The sequence below is a fragment of the Pseudopipra pipra genome, chromosome 23 (genome assembly GCF_036250125.1).
Source record: "Pseudopipra pipra isolate bDixPip1 chromosome 23, bDixPip1.hap1, whole genome shotgun sequence".
In the NCBI taxonomy this organism is placed as follows: domain Eukaryota; kingdom Metazoa; phylum Chordata; class Aves; order Passeriformes; family Pipridae; genus Pseudopipra; species Pseudopipra pipra.
The window spans coordinates 3,490,708-3,511,786 of record NC_087571.1 but is presented as its reverse complement, the minus strand read 5'-3'; the positions used below and the strand labels follow the sequence as shown (position 1 = coordinate 3,511,786).

The 21,079-nt window shown below is 47.5% G+C and overlaps 1 protein-coding gene across 1 annotated transcript in view; it reads right to left on the bottom strand.

Annotated features, from left to right (window-relative positions):
• Positions 1-20,868, bottom strand: part of LOC135401845 (SCO-spondin-like) — a 55,414-nt gene extending 34,546 nt beyond the window's left edge. Inside the window, exons 1-24 of the mRNA XM_064634380.1 lie at positions 20,222-20,868; positions 18,965-19,082; positions 18,253-18,340; positions 17,725-17,913; positions 16,955-17,039; positions 14,758-14,862; positions 11,090-11,282; positions 10,512-10,648; positions 9,682-9,906; positions 8,110-8,251; positions 7,724-7,847; positions 6,387-6,578; positions 5,924-6,061; positions 5,091-5,273; positions 4,808-5,002; positions 4,210-4,358; positions 3,808-3,976; positions 3,111-3,245; positions 2,874-3,017; positions 2,592-2,793; positions 2,376-2,516; positions 1,026-1,208; positions 561-632; positions 193-319 (exon numbers count right to left, since the gene is read on the bottom strand). Coding sequence (XP_064490450.1) covers positions 193-319; positions 561-632; positions 1,026-1,208; positions 2,376-2,516; positions 2,592-2,793; positions 2,874-3,017; positions 3,111-3,245; positions 3,808-3,976; positions 4,210-4,358; positions 4,808-5,002; positions 5,091-5,273; positions 5,924-6,061; positions 6,387-6,578; positions 7,724-7,847; positions 8,110-8,251; positions 9,682-9,906; positions 10,512-10,648; positions 11,090-11,282; positions 14,758-14,862; positions 16,955-17,039; positions 17,725-17,913; positions 18,253-18,340; positions 18,965-19,082; positions 20,222-20,279 — 3,494 coding nt within the window. The 5' untranslated portion in view covers positions 20,280-20,868. The remainder of the gene's footprint in view (positions 1-192; positions 320-560; positions 633-1,025; positions 1,209-2,375; positions 2,517-2,591; positions 2,794-2,873; positions 3,018-3,110; positions 3,246-3,807; positions 3,977-4,209; positions 4,359-4,807; positions 5,003-5,090; positions 5,274-5,923; positions 6,062-6,386; positions 6,579-7,723; positions 7,848-8,109; positions 8,252-9,681; positions 9,907-10,511; positions 10,649-11,089; positions 11,283-14,757; positions 14,863-16,954; positions 17,040-17,724; positions 17,914-18,252; positions 18,341-18,964; positions 19,083-20,221) is intronic.
• Positions 20,869-21,079: the final 211 nt, after the last annotated feature.

Sequence of the window (21,079 nt, the reverse complement as noted above, 5' to 3'; positions counted from 1 at the left end):
AGGCGTGCCAGCTCAGCAGGTACAACACTGGTGCCTTCCACTCTGGCAGAGTGAGAGCAACCAGGGAGCTTTCATGATCAATGCAAGGACATGTGTAATGAGCCTTACTGAGCTGCATTTTGCTGCTTAAAGGACTAAGGGAGAAACCAAAAAGAAAATAAAAATTCAGATCAGCAGAGCCCCAAATCTCACCTGTCTGAGTAAGTGCCTGTGGGGCATCTCTGTGGGATACTTGTGCCAGCTGGGCAGAAGTGTCCAGGTGGGCATGGGCCACCAGTACTCGTGTTTGTGGCTCCATTAGGGTTTGGGACACTTGCTCCTACGTGAGGAAGAGCAAAGGTATCCTGAGTGACATGAGTTGCTATCCATAGGCAAGTCCTCCATGCCCAAAGAATCATTTCCATGGGTGACAGAAGAGTATGTGACTTATTGCTGGTTGTAACTCATGACAATAAAGCCAAAAATCTGTAGTGGGTTGGAATAACTAACAGCAAGTTTCATAAGGGCCACAGCTTCCTGCTTTTTCACTCCTTTTGCCCTGTGAGCACTAAATTCAATACCTGCTGTGCAGAAGAATCCTGGCCAGCAGGGACCACTGGGAGAGGACAATCCCCATTCTCCACAGAACATTCCTGGAAGACCACAGAGGGAAAAGAGCATCAGTAAACTGAGAGAAAACCAGGAGAGGTGCTGTGCTGCATTCACTGATTGGAAGGCAAAGGGGAAGACTTTGAGAGAGCAAATCCCTCAGCATCGACACAGCTGGGACAAAACCACATTCCAACTCGGATCCTACTCCTCTGGGAAACCCTGAATGTGAACCAAACTCTCCTGCAGAGCCTCAAAAAAACCCTGCAGCTCACTGGGGACGCCACCAGTGGGACAGGGATCCTACTTTTACTGTGTATTTTTATATTTGCATTTCCTAGAGGGGAAACGCACCAGAAAAATTAGGAAGGGAGAGATGGAGAGAGATCACCCCCTTAGACATATCCCTACAGGGAAAACCAGAGTCATTTCCTCACCTGCAGGGCACTGCTGGCACCTCTCAGCCTGGCTGAGGCCATAGGAGGGGTTGTAAGTCCCAGGAGGACAAGGATAAAAGTCGATCCCAGTTTTCTGAGGGCAGTAAAATCCAGGAGGACAGCGACGTTTTAGTCCTTTGGAACAGTGAAACCCAGCAGGGCAAGGAAGGCATTTGTCTTGACCTGTGAGGGAAATACAGGAGAGAAAAGGAAAAATGGAATGAAGTGGAAGGAAAACACCATGTGCACAAATGCTCTGGGAAGCAGAAGTGGAAATAAAGTTATTTTGAGAGCTCTCCTGTGGTAACTGGCCTTCAAATATGTACTTTCTCCCAGGAGCATTGGATTCAGCAAACATCCCATCTCCAGGTAGCCAGTAACCTCCACATCCCCCCCTTAGGTGGCAGGAGGAACAGAGGGAAAGCTGGATAACTGCTTACAGCCTCCTGGGCACTGTCACAGCTACAAACCCAACACATGAGGGGGGAAATACATTCCCTACGTGACACCAGAGGGGAAAAAAAACAACAACCCCCCTTCCTCAACCCCTTTCTCTACCCCATTCCCCCAAAACACTGTATTTAATGGCCAGCAGCTACCAAGTGCTTCTTGGATGCAGATAAAACCCATGATCAGTGTTTCCATCTGCCCCAGGGCACTGTGCAGCTGCACAGCCCCAGTCCCTGACCGGCTGTATTTCCCTGACCTGCTGCATTGCTGTACTCCCCTGACCTGTTCCATTGCTGTATTCCCCTGACCTGTTCCATTGCTGTATTCCCCTGACCTGCTGCATTGCTGCATTCCCCTGACCTGCTGCATTGCTGCATTCCCCTGACCTGTTGCATTGCTGCATTCCCCTGACCTGCTGCATTGCTGTGCTCCCCTGACCTGTTCCATTGCTGCATTCCCCTGACCTGCTGCATTGCTGTATTCCCCTGACCTGTTGCATTGCTGTGCTCCCCTGACCTGTTGCATTGCTGTGCTCCCCTGACCTGCTGCATTGCTGCACTCCCCTGACCTGTTCCATTGCTGCATTCCCTGACCTGTTCCATTGCTGTATCCCCTGACCTGCTGCATTGCTGTACTCCCCTGACCTGTTCCATTGCTGCATTCCCCTGACCTGTTCCATTGCTGCATTCCCCTGACCTGTTCCATTGCTGTATCCCCTGACCTGTTGCATTGCTGTATTCCCTGACCTGTTCCATTGCTGTACTCCCCTGACCTGCTGCATTGCTGTACTCCCCTGACCTGTTCCATTGCTGTACTCCCCTGACCTGTTCCATTGCTGTATTCCCTGACCTGCTGCATTGCTGTACTCCCCTGACCTGTTGCATTGCTGTATCCCCTGACCTGTTGCATTGCTGTATTCCCCACTGGGGCAGGGGGAAGGTGCTGCTGAGCCTGCAGGGCAGAAATGTCCTCGAGGGCAGAGATCTCCAGTGACACCATCCTCTGGCTCTGCTGTCTTTGTCCTTCCCGTGCAGTAGTAGCCTTAAAGCAGAAAATCTTTCAGTCCTGTCTCCCAGCCAAAACCAACTCATTTCTGATTTCCTGGCTCTGTCTCACCTCGTGCACAAAGTCCTGCAGGAGCACCTTGGCCAGACATGTTGCAGAAAAACCCAGGGGCACAAGGCAGGCACCAAGTGGCATCCTGGGCCCCTCTCTGCCCATTCCAGGTGCCAGCAGGACACGGCATCTCCTCTGGGTGTGTGGTGCCAGCTGGGCAGTAATGTCCTTGGGGGCAAAGATCTCCAAATGGAAGCCCCACCTGGAGCGAGGAAAATAAAATTAATATGGTTTATAAAAGGTTTTGTAGGTCTTGAGCAGCGTGAGGTGTTGGGGACTCACAGGTGAGGAGGTGCTGGAACCTGGGCTGCAGAAATATCCTGGCTGGCAAGGTCCTTCTGGCTCAGCCAGCCCAGCTGTGCTGCAGAACATTCCTGCTGGGCAGGGCTTGCAGGAGCCTGCCCTCCCCACGTCTGAGTAGGTTCCCTGCACAGAAAGAACCACTCAGTGCCCCTGCCAAGGCACTGGGAGCCCGTTGAAAATCACTGCTTGAGGAACAAGCCCATATCTGACTCTTACCACTGGACATGGGAGAGGGAAGGAACTCCCAGCCGAGCAAAAATGCCCTTTGGGACAGTCCTGGGGTGCAGCCAGACCCGGCTCATGGCAGAATGTGCCCTCTGGACAGTCCCTACAGAGAGACTGAGCACGGCCCTAAGGAGGGAACATGGAGAGGGCTTGGCAGGTTCATTGAATAAATAAACTTTGCACATCCTACCAGCTCCCAGAGACTCCCTGCTACGAGATAAACCCCCTGAAGGAATGACCTGCAGCCCAAATGCAACAGATTTGGGGTGTCTGAACAGCACCTTGACCAGGTGCAGGTCAAAAAGCAGGGCAGGCACAGCCCCAAGCTAATAATTACAGCAGTGACACACACACACACGTGTTAATTCACCCCTGCAAGGCCAAAGCCTCTGCAACTCTCTGCTAAATTTGCATTATGCAAGAAAACTTAAGAAAAACTGCCAAATGAGCTCTAGACAACAGCCCTGGACTGATGGATCTCATGTCCTGACCCCAAGGCTCTCAGTTCTGCACAGAGTTTTTCTGTTGCAGGGTAAAAGCAAAGGGGGTGGTGATTACCCAGCTTAGCAGAAGACCCAAGTCCCCCCTTTTTTTTAAGCCTCATGAATTTCTACACACACATTTTACACCTTCCAAGGGCTCTGATGACCCCCTCAGGTTATTAGAAATTAAATACCAACACACTCACAGGCTGGAAGCTGCCAAGGGGACATGGCTCTGGCTGGAAGGCTCCTGCTAAGGAATAATGTCCCTCCATCACCACCTGCTGAAGGGGATTTTTGGCACCCCCTGTACAGAAGTAACCAGGTTCACAAGGTCCTGAGGGAGTCTGGCTGTTTGTCCCATCACAATACAGGCTATGGGGGGGGAAAACAAAAACCTTGGATAGCCATAATGCCTTTTTCTTTTTTCACTAGATAGCACAGTCCCAATACAAAAAATTCCCTGGAATCTTAGAGACCTGGCTCCTGTTTGCTTGACAGGAGTTACAGAGCTGAAGGTAAGGATGGGCTGTGGCAACAAAGGTGAGGGTTGAACACTCACTTTGCAGTGGGACAGAACTGAGCCGTGTTCTGTGGGTAACACTCACCCAGGTGGGCACTCCAAGCACTCCTGGAGGCTCCTGAGCCCACTGAGGTTGCTGTAGGTGCCTGGGGGGCAGGGGATGGGTGAGGGACAGCCAGGTGGGCAGTATGACCCAGCAGGGCACACATCTCCTGTCACACCGTCTGTGGGCAGCTGGAATTGGGAAAGGCATCATTCAAAGAGTGGAGCAAGAGAGGTTAAAATATTTAAGGTGTCACAGTGATGTGGGCAACAGATTAAAAAAATAAAAGAGATCTACTCTGTTGTACAGAGAGCAGATAACTGGGAAATGCAGCAAACACAAAGAGAATAAATAGGGATGACCTTTTTACAGGAGCAATCCCACTGTGATTCACACCCACTGACCTTCCAGTTAAGGGGGTGTCAGTGTTGAGAGGGGAAAACATGACATCATCACACTCCCTCTGAGGGCACCACGAGGGTCCTCGTGCCATAAACTTGAGTGTGAGCAGCACTAAATTGGGACTTTTTGAAGTCACTGGGTTAATAAAAAACACCACAGTGGGGAAAAAAAAACCCCAAACAAATCACAGCAGAGCACAATTAGATAAGGAGGAGAAAAACTTGCCAGTGGGACTTACTGGGGTCAGGGCCCTGCCCTGGCAGTAAAATCCAGCCTCACAGGGACCAGTTGGCCCAGTCTGTCCTGGGGCAGCACAGTAGAAACCACGGGCACAGGGGCTGCACTCCGAGGGTCCAGACAGCCCCTGCTTGGCACTGGAGGTGCCCTCTGGGCAGGGCTCGGGCTTGGAGCTGCCTTGGACACAGTAAAAGCCCTGCAAAACAAAGCCAGCTTAATCCATTCTTGTAGACAGAGCCCAGCCAGCAGCTCCTTCCATCAGCTGAGCAAGGGAAACAACTCACTGCTGGGCAAGGTTTGGGCTCTGCCATGGCAGGGGAGTCACAGTAGTGCCCGGGTGGGCTGGGTTTGCAAACATCTTCCCCCTCTCTGCTGGAATTATCCCAGAAGCTGCCTGGCATGCAGGGGAAGGAGAAGGGGAATCCAGTCCCTGGAGGGCAGTTGTAGCCAGGTGGGCAATCCCCTGTCTGGGAAGCAAAACACACAGTCAGGCTTTGCTGCCTCCTGCCTGAGGAAGAGGAATCTGCTCACATTCAACACAGGGAGATTCAGGCTTTTATCTCAAATTTGAATAACCTGGTGTTTTTTCACTGCAAGAAAGTGGGGCAATAAAAAAAAAAACCACACAACAGAATTAAGGGAAATTTAAAGTCTTACCGGTAAAATTCTGACCATGTAGGATGATTATTTGAGCTGAGATGGTTTTAAGGTAAAATCCTGTCATTGAGACAGGCCCTATACATTTTATCTATACAGTTGTGTGGAAGATGCTCTTCTCCCACACTTGGGGAAGAGCTGTAACTGGGACAGAGTTATCACCTTGCTCTTCAATAAAACCATGGATTCATCCATGTGGAAAAGAATACACCTTCATTTTTTTTTTACACTTAATAGAGTATTCTTTTTTTAACAGCTATTAACATTTGAGGAGGCAAAACAATCACAGTGAAAGATTCCCAAACTCATTAGATAAGGAGCAGCACCAATCCCTGACCTCTGAACTCTCTTTCACAGCCTGCATTGACAGGCAGGAGGCAAAATAAGGACAGAAAACATGCATCCAACTTGCTCCATCAGCAGTGGGGTAAAAAGCTGGGAGAATCTGGGCTGTACTTACAGGGTGGGGGATTCCTGGAGGCTCCATCCCATCTGTGTAGCAGTATTTCCCTGCAGGGCAGGGTGAGCATTCCTCAGCACTGCTCAGCCCCCTCTGCTCACCAAAGGTGCCATTGGGGCAAGGCTTGGCATGCAAACCCTTGAAAGGAAAGAGAAAAATGGGGTTTTAACATCCTGATATGACTGCTGCAGCCCACAGCAGCTAAAGCTGTGAAAATAATTCAGAATAATCACACACAGCATCTCAGAAAGTGTTATCCTGATATTATTAACAGCTTTATGTTATGATATTATTAACAGCTTTATGTAGGGCAAATACTGCTAAGATCTGTTAACACACACAGAGTACAGAAATCAGTAAAAACAAAACTATTAGGAAAGGTTCTCCATAGCAAAACATCCCAGTGCAGACTGTGACTGTACAGCTGGAGTGAACAGTGAATTCCAAGGGCAGAGTCACTCACAGTATCTCCCTGGGGACAGTAGTATCCTCGTGGACAGGCATTTTCAGTGGGATCTGGGACATCTGCCTGCCCCCCCGGGCACAGGAGCCCTGCTGGGCACACCATGAGCAGCAGCATCACCTCCAGGCTGGTGTGCTCACTGGAGCAGTAGTGTCCAGCTCGACAGGGCAGGCAGGAGGCTGAGCCTTGGTCCTGGCAACAGGGAAGGATCCACTTTTAGAGTGCAAAAGAATCCTTCTGCACATCTGTGAGGTTGTGTTGAGGTCCAAAAGGAAGGAAATGAATGCAAACAACTCTACAGCAGACCCTGCTCCTATGAAACATTCCACTGTGCTCAGTAATACCACAGGTAACGCAAAGACTTGCATTTCGAATTCCCTCTAAGCCCTGAACAGCAAGAGCATGGAATTCCATGCCTCCACTCTGCAAAAAGAAAGCCTGTGCTTCACAAACAGGAATCAGGTCCCATCCTGCCTGTGGATTATCCGTGCAAAGGGTTCTGACCCTCAGAACAGTCAATCCAACAACCCCTGCCAGCAGGAGCAGGGGGAAACACAGACATATTCCCTCATCTTCCTTTGTTACACTGAACTCCAATGCAAACAAGAAATGATCTGGGTCTCTTTGCTACACACAAATCTCCAGACATCGTTTATCTCCCCTCCAGTCTCAGCAAAGGGTTCCATGACAGCCCCCAAATTTGTGCAGTGAGAGAAACTGCTCTGGTGGAGGCACCAGGGTCCTCTGACAGGAGGGATGAGCCCACTTGCCATCAACAGGGAAATGTGGCACTAGAAACATCACTAGAACTCTTCATGACAGTTTTGGGGCAGACGACAAAGAAAAGACCTCAGCATCTGCTTCTGAGAAGGGCTGTGCCATCACTGTCCCCCTGTTGTTTAACCTCCCAAAGGTGTAACTCCATTGCAATCAAACACTTCCTTTTTGAGCAGGAGCCAAGTGGAGGTGGCTCCTTTTTGCCAGGGTAAAATGTGTCATGAGAACCTGGAGTATCCAACTGCCCGCAGGACAGATGGACTGGGACTGCCAGCTCAAGCCTCTGGGGTGGGAATAACAGCAAAAGCAGGATTTCACACTGGATAGGTGGTTTTGGAGCTGACTGGAGCAGCTCCAAACCTGTTGATGTAGGAACATTCCCTGTGTTTCTCTGCAATAGCATTTTAACTCCTTGCAGAGTGGCCAATGCTGTTTAAAGCTATGCACAAATCACCCCAAATTCCCAGGCCCATCACAGAAGGAGAAGAGCCTCCCCTCAGAGCTCCCCTTGGTGCCAAAACCCACCCAGCAGACGCCAGGATAAAACCATTGCTGCTTACTGAGAAGTTCCCAGCCCCGCAGGTCCTCGGGGTGACGGTGCCAGGCTGGGGGCAGTGGTACCCCCCCGGGCAGGGGGTGCAGTCTGCAGCCCCCTGTGCCCCCCGTGCCGAGCGATAGGAGCCTCTGCAGGGGAGAACACGACACAGACACGGTCACAAACAGCAGCCAAGGCGGCAGGGGAAGCTCAGCACAACCTCCAGCCCGAATTTGGGGGGGTTTGAGCAGAAAAATGGGCTATTTCTGCAGCAGGAAACTGCCTGACCCAGACAAAACTTGCCCGGCCCACCCAGTCCCAGCACAAGCAAAAGGAATCTTCAGCATTTCAATATGAATTACAGGCACAGAGGGATGTTTGCTTTTGTACCTGCACGTGTGCTGCACTTACAGTGGGCAGAGCACTGGTTTGGAGGTGCCAGGGGGGCAGAAAGCCCCTGCAGGGCAGGCAGGACAATCTTCCCCCCTGCCATTGCCCAGGCGGGTGCTGTAGGTGCCTGCAGGGCAGGGGAACTGGGTGCCCCTCCACGAACCTTCCCAAAAAAAAACAGAGAGGAGAGAACCATCCTCGTTCTTAACACAGCCTTGATAAAGGAAGGCAGCGAGGCCTCCTGGTTTTTATTGCTATTGGCCACGTGATTTGCTTGTAAATATGTATTTATATGTTAAAAACAAAATAAATCATGCACAGTTCTGAGAATAACAAAAAATAAAATAAATAAATAAATCGACATTTAGCAACTATTGCAGAAAGATTCAAAATTAGACTCGTGCTTGTGCCACACACTCGATTGGGCATTTCAGTTCTTTGCAAATTAAAGGGAAAAAAATGACACAAGTGTGCCCAGTTACATATATATACACACATATATATATACATATATATACACACAAATATATACACATATATACACATATATACACATGTACATATATATATACATACATATATACATATATATACACATGTACATATATATACATATATACACATATATATAAAATAATAGTATATATTATAATAATTAAATAGGTTTAATTAATATTTAAATAACTAAATAATAGTATATAATAGACATGTTATATATAATAGAAACAGTATATAATATAAAATATAATACAAATATCTAACAGTATTTTATAAAACATAAAATATATAGTATAAAGTATAGTATATAATAATAGTATATGTAATACATATTTATATAATCTATAAATCTATAATATAAATAGTATATACTGTAAATAGTATATACTGTAAATAGTATATAATAATGGTATACAATATAAATAGAAAATATGCCAATAATAGTACATAATGTAAATTAAAAAGTTCTATAATATATAAATATTATCTATCTATAATAATAATATAATGGTATACAATAGAAAATATGCCAATAAGAGTATATAAGATAAATTAGAAAATTATATAACATATAATAAATATTATCTATATAATAATAGTATATAATAAAAAATAATAGTATAAAATGCTGGCTATACAGAAGGGACAGTTTGCTATCCAACTCCCCACCAGAACACATTGGTGCCAAAAACACTCTCACAAAGCCACTTGTGATTTTATCAGAGCCCTCCAAATTCCCAAAGCCAGGAACGAACCCAGGAACGAAGCCATCCCCTCCCTGGCTGCCCAAAGCTCCTCACCTGGCGGGCAGTAGTGCCCCGAGCTCTCCTCACCTGGCGGGCAGTAGTGCCCTGAGCTCTCCTCACCTGGCGGGCAGTAGTGCCCTGAGCTCTCCTCACCTGGCGGGCAGTAGTGCCCCGAGCTCTCCTCACCTGGCGGGCAGTAGTGCCCTGAGCTCTCCTCACCTGGCGGGCAGTAGTGCCCCGAGCTCTCCTCACCTGGCGGGCAGTAGTGCCCTGAGCTCTCCTCACCTGGCGGGCAGTAGTGCCCTGAGCTCTCCTCACCTGGCGGGCAGTAGTGCCCAAAGCTCCTCACCTGGCGGGCAGTAGTGCCCCGAGCTGCACATCCCGCTGGGCACTCGGGCTCCTCCCACACAGAACCAGCCCGCGGGGCAGGGCAGACACTCCTGAGCCGATGCCAGCCCGCTGCTGTTGCTCCAGGTGCCCGGGGCACACTTGTGCTGGGTCGGGTGCTTGGTGCCAGGGGGGCAGAAGTGACCAACCGGGCACGGGGTGGGGGGTCTCTGCTTGCCCCCTGTGCCTGCAGACACCAGAGCAGCAATTCCACGTTGGCTTCACGCAAACCAGTTTGTGCCTTCCCTCTATTTAAAATAGCAATACTTCCTGGGATAATGGCAATCTCTTCCCTTTATTTGAAACAGAACAATAATTAAAGCATAATAACAATTTAAAGCATAACAATAATTTCTCCCTCTGTTGAGGAGAGGTTGTTCTGTCACAGGACCAGTTACTAAAGCAATTATTCATCGACTCAAGGATCCTGCACCATGCCCTGTAGAGACATTTAAGTGAAGGTTTCACCCAACAGTAAGCTGAAAACTGTGAAATAATAAATATAACTTAATATAAATAATATTAAAAGTAAAATTATTAACATATTAAAATTTTAATATAAATAGAAATGAAATAAACTGAAGACTGCAGTTTTGAAGTCATGAAGTTAAAGCAGTTACCATGGATGGCATAAAGAGAAAAATTCAGAGTAAAATTAACTTACCCAGTTATTGCAATCTCTGCAGTCACTAAAGGGCAACTTTTCCCTATTTCCCATCGTTGTGATACCTCACTGACCTGCTCTGGGATACCCCCAAAAACCAGAGCTCACTTTGTGCTGAGGCCACACACCTCTCCCACAGACAAATCCTGCAGGGCACGGCTCACACTGGGACTTGGAAAAGAGGTCGAAGTCGTTGCCAAGTGTTCCTGGAGGACAGGCATTGCTGGGAGAGTGAGGGCTGGATGATCCCACGGGGCACACGTACCTGAAAACACAGCAGGGCAGCTGGGACACAGGGGTTGATGCAAGAAGGAATAAAAGTCAGTGCTCTGCCAAAATATCAGGATGAAGTAGGTGGGGAAAAGCCACCACGGCTGAGAGGAACACAGAGCACCAGCAACACAGAAATACTGACAGTGGAACACTGGGAACAGGCTGGTTGTGCCAGAAACCTTTCACCAAGAGAAAAGTGGGTTATTCAGCCAGGTCACGTTGTTCATGGCTGGGGATGTGTGGCCTGGCTTCGTTCTTGGCTGTTTTTACCACCTGTTCTGTGGTCCCTTCCCCCTGAACAGTCTCTGTCACACTAGAAATGCAATAAAGTCTTGACACAGAAGAGGAGCCACTTCCCTTCACAAACTGAAACTGTGGAGGTGAAATATATGCCCAGACAGACAGAGAAGGACAAAAGACAAGCCAAGCTTACCCTGGTGAGCACTCTGAGTCAGGCTGGGCTAAGCCAGCCTGGGTACAAGCCCTCCCTGCCGGGCAGGCTCTGCAATCCGAGGCCTCATCCTGTCCTTGGAGAGGATTGTACGTCCCTGGCTGGCACGGGACTGGAAAAGTGGCTCCAGCAGGACAGAAATACCCAGCAGGGCACTTCAAACACAGCCCAGCTCCTAAAGGCAGAGAAGATGTTTGAGGTCACAGAGGGATCATGACCTGCTGAGGTCAGAGGGTCCTACAAAATGTGGTCCATTTGCTTTCACCGATGTGCTTCCAACTCAGAATATTCTGTGGCTCTGTAGGAATTTTGGTGGAGGTTCACTCACAGCAGGAATAAGGTTCCTGCCAAGCCAGGAGGTGGTGGTATTGGATTAGCTGAGTGTTAGTGGCTCATGGAAGCTGTAAAACCATCTGTTCCATGTTCTGAGTTCAGATAAAAACGAGATACATTAAAAAATAAACAGAAACCTCAGCCTGGAAACACCCTCTGCTGCAGGTATATTTAATAATCACGGTGTGCCTGGGGCTCAGTTGTAAGGGAGCCTGGGGTTTCCATGAAAGCTGAGCTGTTTCCACGTTTGCATCCTGAATACAGGGAGATGAAGGGGTTTTGCAGGCTGGAGACACTCAGCACAAACACAGGGATACCAGTTCAATCTGTGATCATCCCTAAAACCCCACGTGTTAAACACAAGGAGCTTGTACTGTAACCTGAAGGAACATCAGTGAGATCAATACATCATAAAGCAACAATCCCTTACTGGTGTTCCCGTGTTCACAAAATGCATTTCATTACAAAGTGTTCCCAAATGTTTAACTTGGGTGAAAAGGAAAACTCAAACTTAGCACAGCAGTGGTTGCTTTTTAACAACAAACAAAGCAAACAGAGCAATTCCAGGGGAAGGCAAAACTGGCTGAGGATGGCTGTTCCCTGGGGAACTTCCAGGATGGACCCCTGCTGCCTTCCAAATGCTTGTCAAGGAGATGTTCCAGCCTCTGCAGGCTGGAATAGAGCCATACAGCACCCAAAAAATATCAGGATTCATTAAGATCTGGGCTTCCCCCTCCCCACGTGGAAGGCACAAGCACAGATTAGGATTCCTCAGGGTGCAAAGTGAGTTTAAGTGTCATCTCTGCCTCTTCTTCCACCCACTTGCTCCTTCCCACCCCTCAGGAAAATCTCATTATTTCCTCCTTATGTTCACTCTGCACAGCCCAGATGAACACAAGGTTCAAAAGCCTCAGTAGGACAGCATTTGAATTTCTTCAGACTGTAAAATCCCCCAGCTCTGAGCACAGCAGCTGAATCAACACACCTGAGGGGGCCGAGCTGTGGGACTCATTCAAAACTCCCTTAAGCTGACAAAAGCTTCCTGATGTGGATCTGCAGCCCCAGCAAACCCAGAGGGACTGCTTTTTTACATAACCTGAATCCATCCCACAAGGCTACAGGGACAGAAAATGTCCATTTCTTGACACTTTCTGACAATGTTCAAAACACAATTAATAGTGTGGCTTTCTGGACACTTCAATGAGATCAGTGAGGGGACAGATTTACAGCAGAGAATCCCAGGATGGTTTGGGTTGGAAAGGGCCTTAAAAGTCACCCAGTTCCACCCCCTGCCATGGGCAGGGACACCTTCCACGAGCCCAGGTTGCTCCAAGCCCCGTCCAACCTGGCCTTGGACACTTCCAGGGATGGGGAATCACATCTTCTCTGGCCAACCTAAGCATACCATCTCTAACCTAAGCATATTATCTATTTTCCAGGGCCAGGCTGGCCCCTGGACCTGCTGTGCAACCAGTGTGACCCAGACACACCTGGTTTCACTGAGAAATAAGTGTATCCCACTGAAGCCCCAGCAGTGCCGAGGGTGGACACGGGCTGACACCACCCAAGCCACCATCTCCCTCATGGAAGCGGGTTTGAAACATCCTCTGGCTTGTCAGAGTTTATTCCCATGTCTCCTGCCTATTTTACACCATTATCCCACCTTTGCCAAGTGTTCCCAAGGAGAGATGACAACATCATTATACAGGCACAGCAGCACAGCTTACATTATTAAACCCAAAGAGTTTTTAAACTCTAATTTACTTTGCAGATCCTACCATGGTTTTGGTTTGGTTTTTTTTTCAGATGCCATGGGCCCTGTCTCTTGAATTCTGCTGTCTTGATGAGATGTGAGGTTTGCTCCTTGCTGCACCAGGGAAATGCACTTCTGGGTTTAATTTCAGAAGTGGGTGGAAGGCAGTGATTTCTTAGAGTGTGCTGGTGAGTAAAAAAATACCATTCAACAGTCAAGGCACTTTAGCAGCTGAGTCATTTGCTAGAAAAGAAATTATCTGAGAGAAAAAGATATGGATTGATTTGAAAGGGATAATTATTTTCTTAGCACATGAGGGGAATAATCCAGTAGACACAAAGGGAAGCTGAGCACCTGAACTCCAGGTTTCTGCTCCTGGTGATTTGTGACCCTGGATAAAACACTCTGGGCTTGGGCCAAGGTTTATTTTAGTGAATTGAGCTCATTCCCTGAATCTCCCTCTATTTTCATATTTGTGCAGCACTTTTAGAGGCATTTTTAAACCATTGTGAGAGGCACTAAGACAGTCTGAAGTGCTCAAAACCAGCCTCAGCCACATGTGATTATTGCAACAGAAAGCCAGGTTTCCCCTTCCACGTCTAAGCAAAGATTCAGTACCAGAGAAAACTAACAAACCTCTGTTATTCTGTCCTTTAAAATCATTTCCACCATTACTAAATTGCAAAATCTAGTTGTTTTCCAAGTTTCCCAGTCACGAGGATGACTCAGCCCCCACTGTATACAAAACAAAGTTCTACTGATTTAGAAAACGAAACCAAAACAAAAATATTTAGAAGGAAACAGCACAGCTGGAAGTCTGTGGGAGCCTTGTGCCTCCTGCCTTTCCTGCCTTTCAGAACCTCACACACTCTTTCATCTGCTTGGCACTTTTAAACTCTTAAGGGCAGGGCTTCTCCAGCTTCTAAAGGCACAAATTCCAGTGCTTTTTCACTGTTAAAATATCAAAGTTTCCCCTAATCTGTACCCTCATTTCCCCTGGCTGCAAGAATGGGTTGAGGATGTTGGCATTGATTCAAACCCGAATAAAGAACCCCTTCCCCAAAGGAAACCTGTGGAAAACTTACTTTAAGTGTGTTACTCCTCTGTTCCCACTCATAAGAGAGCTTGAAAATGAGTCTGAGTGAGGAGATGTGCTGTGAAAGTTGACTAATAGTGTTAAAAAAGTGTCTCCCATGCAAAGCTGGCACAGCTGAATGAGCTTTAACAGGCCAGGCTCTGACTCTGGCTGCACAGGTGACCTGCTGGGTGACTTCAGCACATCCTTTCAGGCTGCTCCTTGGTTTTCTGTCCTGCTAAAAGTACAATAATCACCTTTTCCTTCCACTGCAACCTCTCTGAAGTCTCTACATAGGGAGATATCACTTCACCACCAATCTGGTGACTCAGAGAAATCCCACGGGTGTTCCTTTCATCCAGAGCTTTAGGTCTCCCCGAGCCAGAGCCCAGGAAATAAGAATGTAACTGCCAGACCCTTCAAAAGGAGGGATTTAACAGTGAGAATTAGTCCTCTCACCACCCAAAATGGATCTTTTATGACACAGACCTGGCAAGAACGAGGAGCTGCTGCTGGATGTGTCAAGTCCCTCTTTGGGCTTGAAGCTCCCAGGTGGGCATGGAGGGACTTCGAGGCCATCAGGACAGAAATGACCTGTGGAGAATCAAAAAAAAATCCTACCACGTGGCTCAGAAGTGACATTCTGAACAACTCAGACTCCCCCTGCCTGAAAAGTGCTTCTTCCTTTTGGTAAAACTGAGAAAATTCCAACATTTGACACACCGCGACATCTTAAAATCCAAAACGTACCATGAAATTTCAAGTTAAATTGCTTAGTTTTATTAGCATCATTAGAGTTAATTGTTCTCTCTTTCTGCTCTCTCCAAGATCATGGGGATTATGGATCAGCTGAGGTGTTCCTGCCCCTGCTCTAAGGGCCACATTGCTCTCCCCAGTTCAGTACACCACCTTTCATTTAAAATCCTCCTGAGAGATGCAATGCTCACATCCACCTCGAATTAATTAAGTAAGGTTTTGTAGAACTTGATAATCAAATGGTTTACTAAACTCCAGATGGATATTTGAGGGGTAAAAAGAGAAAGAAAGGAGGACTTAACTGTGGCTTGTGAATGCTGAAATCCATTGCTATGTCCCAGCATAGCAATGACACTCTGCTCACACAGGCAGCACTAAATACAAAGATTATATATAATTAAAGTCAGTCAAACCATGAAAAAGAATGCTGGGAATCTCAGGCCTCTGCTGCTTGTGATGGGATTCAAATTCCTTATCTAAGGGCTTTGCAGCTGGGCTGGGGAACTTAGATTTAAGAACACAAGTGGGACTAATTCTAACACTGAAGCATTTAGTTCCAGCATGGGATACTCTGTACCAAAAATCCCAGGCACTGGAAATAACAGAAATCCTCTATTCTATTCTCTTATCCCTGTATTATAGCCATGAACTCCTGAGATCTTGGTCTACATGATCTCTTTAGTTGCTCCATTTCTCCTTCTGCTGGACAACAGGTACCCAGAGTACAGGAAATCTTCATTATTTAATAAGAGGGATTCTAATTACAGACAGAAGAATCAAGTTACTGAGCTCAGTGACTCTGCAGGAGGTTTCATCAACCTGGAGCTGCTGATGAAACCACCTTCCCATGCAGAACATCACCCTTTCACAGGCTGCCAGCTACACCACACCCCCCCTTAAAGCCTTTCTGCAAGGGGTCAGGTGGGTTAGGAACTGTGAATTAAAATCTGAGGTATGTGGAGGGAATTATTTGCAATATTGGTGCTACTTGCAGCACCAAAACTCTATTAGCAAGGGCCTTATTGGAGAATGGGACATGATTTATGTGGAGGGTTCTGGGGGACACCAAACCACAATTTATCAGAGAAAACAAGCAGCAAAAAAGCTGCCCTTGGACTACCAAATCCTCACTGGGCTTATTCTCTGGGATGTACAAGGAACATGCCAGGATTTTAATGCTGCAGGAAACTCTCTCTTTATGGGGAAACTACACCAAATAGCCAGAGTTCTGAAAGGCTTATCCTGCACTCTCACTGAAGTGAGCCATAATTCCAAAATGTAATGGTTTTGCAACAAAAACCTCTTAGTCTATTCCCCTGCTGCCTAATTCAGCACCTCAGTGACACCTCCAACAGCACACTGCAATTTCCTAAACATGGGCTTATTTGGATTTCTTTGAGAGTGTCAAGCAGAAAGAGAAATTAGGTAAGAAAATCAGTGTTCCCCTATTTGATTCCTAATGCCTACAGCTCTCACTAGAAATGGGTTCTTGTGATAGCCAGTGAATCGGGGGCCTGAAGTGGAGAAAGCTGTAAGTGTGTGTGAATCAATTTTACAGATGATCAGTTAAAAATCAGAGCATGAGGGAGCTGCTTTCTGTGGAGGACAGAAAGCAGGAGCTCCCCTCGTTGCTCAGCAACATCTGCACGTTCACACACCCTGCTTTCCATCCCAGGGCTGCACCAGCTGCACCTGTCCCACAAATCCAGGGCAATTCCTGGTGTTCTCTCACTTCCATTCCCTTCTCTTCGTGAGTTCCTCTGAACAGCAGCTGCTTTATCTCAGGAACCAGTTTTAACCTCCAGTTGGACTGTGACCCAAGGAGCCTCTCTCTGCCCCAATAGTGGTAAGTTTTAACAGAGCCAAGTGTCATTTCAGTCCAAGTTCTAGGTTTTAATGCCTGCAAAAGGTGCCTGTGAGCTGCACTTACCTGCTGGGCAGGGCTGGCAAGGCAGAGGGGCTTCAGCTGAGGAGGATCCAGGAGTGCAGGTGACACAGAGACCAGCCAAGCAGTGCTGAGGGGGAAAAAACCCACAAATTCATAGCACCAGGAGGTCTAATTTGGACCACTTTTGCCCCTTCCCAGGGAGGCCTGAGCCAGGAAAAAGCCCACTACTGAATTCTGCCTTCTCCCTTCCCAGTACTGCTTCCCCTCTATTCCCCAGGGACGATTTCTAGAAGGAGAAATGGTGCCTCCAAGTCCCAGCTTTGAGCCCTCAGCTGAAGGTGTTCAAGGTGGCAGATAAGCTGAGCAATAACATTGTCAGAATTTAGAGGAAAAGTGTTTATTTCTTTTAAAAGAGGCCACTTGTACCGGGACAAGGCTCTTCCCCCAGAGGGTGGTTGGCACTGACCAGGCTCCCCAGGGTTTGGTCACATCCCCAGGGCTGCCAGAGCTCAAAGGGGGGTTTGGACAATGCTCTGAGGGACAGGGTGGGATTGTTGGGGTGTCTGTGCAGGGCCAGGGGTTGGACTGGATGATCCTGATGGGTCCCTTCCAGCTCAGGGTATTCTCTGAAGGTCTGAGACCTACTACACCACTGAAGTGTTTGGAATGCTTCTCTTTGATGAGGCAAGATCCATATTGTACCATTAAACTCAGGGAGTCTGTCCCTGCTTGACAAGACCTTCATGTTCAGGCCCTGCAAGTGCAGAGGAATGACAATTTTACCCTTGGAGCAGAACATGCTGGTTCTGTACCTGTCTGCTCTGTCCATCTGGGCAGATGAATCTCTCTGGACATTCCTGACACTCCAGCTCTCCCTCTGGAGAGTACTGGCCAGGCCCACAGCTCCTCTGGACACCAGTGTGTGGATCACAGGAATATCCCTCAGGACATGCTCTGCAGCCAGCTCTGCTCTCCAGGCTGAGATACCCATCAGGACAAACCTGCAGGGACACCACAGGACCCATGTGAGACACCAACTCCAGGCATCCTCAGCTCCAGTGCCAGGAAGAAAAGGTCCTGGATCATTCTCAATATCTGCCCTGTGTGCTCCTGAGAGTTCCCCACGTGTGGTTTTTCCTGCCAGGAGCAATGCACGGATACCTGGAGGGACAACCTGCTTTCCCTGAGCCAAATCAGAGACAAAAACAGGGCAGGAGCTTCCTGAAAAACTTTCAAAGCAGACTTCAAAATTCTGGAAGAAGCCTGAAATCAAATAATTCAGAGTAGGTGTAAGAAGCACTATTTCACCTCCTGCTCTCCTGCCCTGTCCCTCAGCTCACCTGGCAGGCTGTGATGTTTCCTTGAGCAGTCAGCTCATTGGCAGTTCCCAGTGGGCATTTCCTTGGAGCTGCTTGACCTCCAGGGCAGCTGGATCAAAAATAGGGAAGTTATAAAATTACGTTCTTTAATTTCTTTGAAATTCCATCCCAAATCAGCCAGGATGGGTGTTGTTTAAACACAGGAACACACCCCCCCCTCACCCACTGCTCAGACAAATGGTTTTGGCCACAGAAATATGGATTTGTGAATCAGAGTTTTCCAGAACCTCAGGGGGTTGTAAAGGACATGCAGGAGTTCAAGGAGCATCACTTGGACTGCACACACAAGGACAGAATCTGTGATAGAAGATGTGGCAGCCTGAACTCAGTTAGTACAAAACCTGTCTTCCATAACCTGCTTTGAGACTGTGCCTGAGAACTCTGCTGTCATGGAATCACAGAAACATTTAGGTTGGATACAACCACATCTGCCCTCCTTCAAAAGTGCAGAAAGCCCTGCACAGCATTTTAAATCAGACAGTGCTTTTCCTGACCAGCTGAGTATTCATATGTAAGAAATGACACCATGTGGGGGGTTTTTTGTGCCTCACCCCCTGATAAGATACAGTAGGAGATAACTCTCAGAATTTTCTGAACGTGAAATGTCCCAAATTTTTAACTTTCTAGTTTCAGGAGTGTAAGTGCTGAGCAGGAGGGAAGGAAGGGGACTCACTAGAAACCTGTTGGACACTCCAGGCAGTTTCCAGCTGTGTAATAATGTCCCTGCCTGCAGTCTATGACACAGTGGCTCTGGCAGTCCATGCTGCAACCTGCTGAGGAGGAAGAGGCCCCTGGAAGGAAGAAAAAGAAATAAATCTAAGGTACAATGAACAAACATCAAGACTTCAAGCTAAATGGCCAGTTATTATTACACCATGGTGGAATATCACTATTGCCCTGCCAGTTATCACACTCATTCTCAAGTTTTGGTGGTTAAAATTAAGTAAAGGTTCCTCTTCCAGAATTGAAACCTGTTCCTTTAAGATTTCTAGGTAAATATTCTGAGCACAAAATTCTGGGGGAAATCCCAGTTTTTAGACACTTTATCAAACTAAACCATCTGCCCTCTGTAAGCAGCAGAGAGCCTTTTCCATGTCTTTATCAGCTTCAGAAAAGCTTATATTCTGTTTGCCAGAAGGCTGAAAAACTCAGTTTTCAAGAGAGTGAAAGCAGCTCAGATGGGAAGAGCCAAGGGGTGAAGGAGGTGCTGCACTGTTGTGTAATTTCATAACTTCAACCAAGATTCTGCTTCTTTCTCTGCTTCAGCTCTTCAGTCCACACAGTAAAGGCAGATTTCTCTCCCTCCTCCTTAGAAAGTCTCTTGACTTCATGTTCTACAAGAGGATGGTGATAAATCCTTGACAAAGAACAAGGTACCCAAAACCTGAACCTAAAGAATTGAACAAACACTGAGTTATTTCCCTTTTTGCACTTCCCACCATCAGATTTAGATTCTGGTACGAAACTGTCCGACTGAATTCCTTTGTTTTTTTAAAAGTGAGCTTCACTATGGCAACCACGAGGATTTCACATGAAGTTCCTCACAAAAGTGCCTGAGCAAGGAAACCTGAGTGTGCAGGGTGGGGAAGAGACTTCCAGGCTTTGTTTCCCTTTGTTCCACACCCCAATAAGCACCTTGGTGTTAATTATTGTTACCTGAACACACTGAGATGTTCTTTTTTTTTCTTTCTTTCTTTAGTAAATTAAAACCTCTTGCTGAATGCATCCCTCACCTTCTCCTGAAGGAGAGAAAGACTGTGCATAAAAAAGATGGTGCAGCCAGAGTTTATGACCAGAATGAGCTGAACAAGTGCCATCTTTAATGCCTTACAGCTCTGAGAAGGTAACTGCATCAGCACCAATTAAAAACAAACTAAACAAACAAAAAGCTATAAAGAATTCTGCCCGTACAAGAAAGTTTCCCACTCACCTCTCAGGAAGATCCTGAGGCTACAGAACACAACGAGCCAACTCAAAGCACGAGCCATGGGAGCTTGTCAACAGGTCTTAAAAAAAAAAAAAAAAGAAAAAGCTCAGAGCTTATGTTTAAAACGCTTCTTGAGCACCCGACGCTGCCTTTGTCGGATCTCGGGGTAACCCGATCCCTCCCAGGTAAGCGCTGCCCAGCCCAGCCCACACCGAGCTGCTGGGAGAGGGGATGGACGAGGAGTTAATCCCATGGAAACCCCCCCGCAGCAGCACTGCAGAGGCTAAAACGTGAGAAAACTCACCTAAGCGGGAGATAATGGCCCCCTTCCTTCGAGCATCCGCGGGGCAGGAGGCTTGAAAACACACTTATCATCTCCCGGATCTGTCCAACTGCCCAGCAAGTTCACCCTGTAGGGTCACAAATGGCTTTTTTGTCTTCAACACCCAGGTGAAATATTCCCTGTTTGCCAGCTATTTGTTTTGCAATTTTAGGGGCTTTGCTGGAATCTGAAAACGCAGACAAACTCTTTCTAAAGCAGGATTCTCCCTTGTAATGTTCACTGTGCATTAGTTTTTCCTTTCCCAAGGTAACCCTTTGATGATGCACAGGCTGGATGTTATCAAAGCTGCAGCAGTGCTGGGCACTGGGGGGGGGGGGGGGGGGGGGATTGCTTCCAAGTTTTACAGGATCACAGAATGGTTTGTTTTGGAAAGGACCTCAAAGATCAGTTCCAGCCCCTGCCATGGGCAGGGACACCTTCCACCAGCCCAGGTTGCTCCAAGCCCCCTCCAACCTGGCCTTGGACACTTCCAGGGATGGGGCAGCCACAGCTTCTCTGGGCAACCTGTTCCTGTCCTT